The sequence below is a fragment of the Asparagus officinalis genome, chromosome 8 (genome assembly GCF_001876935.1).
Source record: "Asparagus officinalis chromosome 8, Aspof.V1, whole genome shotgun sequence".
Classification (NCBI taxonomy): Eukaryota; Viridiplantae; Streptophyta; class Magnoliopsida; order Asparagales; family Asparagaceae; genus Asparagus; species Asparagus officinalis.
In genome coordinates this window covers 27,019,517-27,024,028 of record NC_033801.1, presented here as the reverse complement: position 1 = coordinate 27,024,028, position 4,512 = coordinate 27,019,517, and the positions used below count along the sequence as shown (strand labels likewise).

General features: G+C 41.3%; 1 protein-coding gene across 1 annotated transcript; it reads left to right on the top strand.

Moving 5' to 3' along the window:
• On the top strand, positions 273-1,704 carry LOC109822602 (F-box/kelch-repeat protein At5g43190). The gene has a single exon (XM_020388833.1). It carries the CDS (start codon positions 394-396, stop codon positions 1,447-1,449), a length of 1,056 nt encoding a protein of 351 aa, XP_020244422.1. The 5' UTR covers positions 273-393; the 3' UTR covers positions 1,450-1,704.

Genomic DNA, 4,512 nt, shown 5'->3' with positions numbered 1-4,512 from the left:
CTCCAACCATATCTTCTCTATCATTTTGTTACAGTGTACCGGGTCCCACTTGTGATTTTAAATTTTAAAATCTCATATGAGGATCGGTGTACTGTAGCAAATGAGAGAGAGTATGTGATTGGGGTTGTGGTTAGGGGTGTGCCCCTTTCATTTTCCATAGAATAGAGAGTATCGAGTTTCCCAAGCTTTCTTTATTTAGTTACAACCAAAATGCAACCAACCCCTCTATAAAATATCCATCTCGAAAATTTTACGGTCAACCCTCGCGCTCTCTCCCCCTCCTGTACCGTGCTTGACCAATAACCCAACAATCACCCTCCTTATCTCTCTCTATCTCTGTCTCTCTCTCAACATAAACCCATCAAAATCTAAGCTGGGGATTTCAAGAAATCAATGGAGCCCTCGATCTGGAGTCGACTCCCCGACGACCTCCTCGACCGAATCCTCGCCCTCCTCCCTCTAAAAACCCTCTTCGCTCTCCGACCGACCTGCAAGCGCTTCAACTCTCTCCTCTTCACCCCCTCATTCCTCTCTCTCCTCAACTCCTCCCCGGCCTCCTCCTCTTTCCTCATCCTCTCTCATCCCCAGTTCTCTCACCGCTTCCTCCCTCTCTACGACTCATCGACCGATCACTGGCGAACGATCCCTCTCTCCTCACCGACGACCCATCTCCTCTCCTCCTCATCTGGGCTCCTCTTGTTCTCTGTTGGCTACTCCTCTTTGTTGGTTTTGAATCTGCTCACCAACTGTTCGACGGTTGTTCGATGCCCAACTAATCCGATTTCTTCCGCTACGTTGATTTCTAGCCCCTCGAGCTCGCCTCATGGGTACAGAATCTTCGTCCCCTGCCCCAATACCAACTGGGTTTTCGTCTATAGCTCGGCAAGCCAATCTTGGTCCAGGTTCTCTGGGCTGGACTCCGTGATGGGCCACTCCAATTTTCGTCAAAATGGGATTTTGTTTCATGGGTCGTTGTTCTTTTCCACTCCTGAGCCGTTTTCGATTGTGGCTTTCGATCCGGTGACCGGGGTTTGGGACCCCAGAGCTGGACCTGAGCTGCCCGCGGAGCTGGCTTTTGTTCGGCTGGTTAATGGGAGAATTGGGAAGGAGGAGAGGCTATATTTGGTTGGTGGGGTTGGGAGAGATGGGATTTCGAGGAGTCTTCGGATTTGGGAGCTGGTTTCGGGGAACTGGGAGGAAGTGGGGAGGTTGCCGGAGTTGATGTGCAGGAAGTTTGTTTCGGTTTGTTATCATAATTATTCGCATGTTTATTGCTTTTGGCATGAGGGATTGGTCTGTGTCTGTTGCACGACTTGGCCTGAGGTTTTGTTCTTCAAGGTGGGAAGAGAGACTTGGCATTGGCTGCAGAGGTGCCCGCTGCTGCAGGAGAAGTGGAGCTGTGGATTCCGGTGGTTCTCGTTTGTACCTGATCTGTATGCGCTGGTTTGATGCTCTTCAACCTGTTAAATTTTGTTCTGTTGTTCATATTGATGTTATTGTTATCTTTGGTTTGTTGTTATTGTTGAGCTTGTGTGTTTGATAGGATGTCATCGCGTGATTGTTGTAGTCTCTTCGGTAGACATGATCTTGCTTACGTTCCTGTTGGATTGCTTTGTTGTGTTTTTGAGGTTTTCTGGTTGATTGGTTATCATCCATGATTGTTGTAATTTCTTTAATAAATACGGCCTTTGATATATTCTTCTATTGGATTGTCTTAGTTATAGCTTCACTCGCTGTTATCTAGTTAGTACATTGGATATTATCTCTAGTTCTTTACTTTTTGTTTTGTTTTCTGATCTTTGATGATATGAATCGTGTACTTGAAATTAAAACTCATTCGTTTTGGTTTGTCATTCACTCATTTTGCAATTTGTTTTGTTGATACAACTTAATTTTCCGTTTAAATGTTACAGATTATGATCTACTCATTAATATCCTATGTTTGCTTCTGATATAATATAGTTATAAGTCCAACAATGCTTTATGGGTCAGAATGTCAGACAATTAAAAAATAGCCTATGCAGAAAATGAGTGTAGCAGAAATGAGAATATTGAGATTGTCTTGAGGGTATACACTAAAAGGTAGAATAAGAAATAAATGCATCCATAGTAAATTAAAGGTTGTTCCTATTGAGGATAAAATGAGAGAGGATCCATTAAGGTGGTATGATCATGTATAATGTAGATCTCTTAGTGCACCGGTTAGGAGAAATAACAATATTATAGTTAATGGAATAAAGAGATCTAGAGGTAGACCTAAAAGGACTTGGTTGAAGGCAATTAAGAAGGATATGGTTACGGTTAGCTTAACAAAGGAGATGACCCATAATTGAACGGAATGGAAGAATATGATTTATGTAGCCAACCCTAAACATTTGGGATAAAGACTTTGTTGTTATTGTTTGCTTTTGATAGTGCTACTATTATTACTATAACTACTACAAAGCCTTTATCCCAAAATTTTGGGATGGGATACATGAATGGTACTCTTACATTCAGGCTAAATAAGTGATTCAATATGTCCCAACTCGCAGGCGATGTTCCTAAATCTCTAAACTTAACCATTTTGTTCTATAAAGAAGCCTATGGATCATAATTCGCATCTTTGATTATCATCTCATGATAATCATTATGAATTTCTCTTCACAGCATCCTCATTGCTTAGGGTAAAGCCGTATAGTTAAAATTTGTGTACCAAGCAAGTCAACAGATAACATAGACATGTGTGTCCGATCTTCCTTCAGGCTTGTTGCATAAAGAGGCTTACCTTAAATATCTTTCGCATCTTTGATTATCATCTCATGATTTACAGCATCCTCATTGCTTAGGGTAAAGCCGTATAGACATGGGTGTCCGATCTTCCTTCAGGCTTGTTGCATAAAGAGGCTTACCTTAAATATCTTCTTCTCCTCCTTCTCCTCCTCCTTCTACCTCTTCTTCTTCTCCTCCTCCTCCTCCTCCTCCCCCTCCTCCTCCTCCTTCTTCTCCTCCTCCTCCTTCTTCTTCTTCTTCTTCTTCTTCTTCTCCTCCTCCTCCTCCTCCTCCTCCTTCTCCTCCTCCTCCTTCTTCTTCTCCTTCTTCTTCTTCTTCTCCTTCTTCTGCTCCTTCTGCTCCTTCTTCTTCTTCTTCTTCTCCTTCTTCTGCTCCTTCTGCTCCTTCTTCTTCTTCTTCTTCTTCTTCTTCTTCTTCTTAGAACTTCCACTGCTATGCTGCAAGCCTACATCTTCTTCTTCTTCTTCATACTTTAGAACTTCCACTGCTATGCTGCAAGCCTACATCTTCTTCTTCTTCTTCTTCTTCTTCTTCTTCATACTTTAGAACTTCCACTGCTATGCTGCAAGCCTACATCTTCTTCTTCTTCTTCTTCTTCATACTTTATTCTTCTTCTTCTTCTTCATACTTTAGAACTTCCACTGCTATGCTGCAAGCCTACATCTTCTTCTTCTTCTTCTTCTTCTTCTTCTTCTTCTTCTTCATACTTTAGAACTTCCACTGCTATGCTGCAAGCCTACATCTTCTTCTTCTTCTTCATAGTTTAGAACTTCCACTGCTATGCTGCAAGCCTACACAAAAAGTAGATTGCTGCCAGCAAGATTTAAACTCCAGACCTCTTCTTCTTCTTCTTCTTCTTCTTCTTCTGCATACTTTAGAACTTCCACTGCTATGCTGCAAGCCTACACAAAAGGTAGATTGCTGCCAGCAAGATTTAAACTCCAGACCTCTTGCATACTTTAGAACTTCCACTGCTATGCTACAAGCCTACAATGCCTACTGCACTATCGCTTAATTGCCCATTCTTGTAAGTAAAGAAGCATAATACAAACTTGCAAAAGCATGTAGGAGATGTTACGAGGAAACAGAGGAATTTACACCCTCTTCTGTCTAATTATCACTCATATATTCCGTCATTGGGCCTACATTATATAATCGATGGTTGAGCTAAGCAACATCAGTAATTTTCCTTTTTTCCTGAAAGTATTTGAAAGGGATGCAGTAGCCCCAATGTTTTATGTCCTTTTGAATAAATTTGAACGATACATTGTCCATCCGTTTCATTAACAAGATCATATTGAACCATACAGAATTAACTCTCCATGGATCCTACCCAGTCAGTCCCCAAATGACCTTGGTACTATAATCCTCATTGTTTCTATGTTACGTTACCGGTATTTTGCTTGTAATAAAAGAGAAGGCGTGAAGATACAGAACACAGATTTCATGGCCAGGATTTGAAATATTGCCTGAGCTTCAGCTTTTATCAAATGCTTTCTGTTGTCGATGATATTAATGAACCAGGACTCCCCAATATCGTGTCTACTCATAACGCGCTTTACTTAGAAAACAACAACATTTATTTTTAATGGGGTTGATTTTTTGAATTTAAATTAGGTGTCAAAGTAATCTTTCCATCTTGTTCTCTTTTTGTCTACACAATGAATTGCACCTGGAAACAAAACAAAGGAACTAGGGAAGCTTCTATTTGTCGATGATTGTGATGGCTCAGGACTTTAA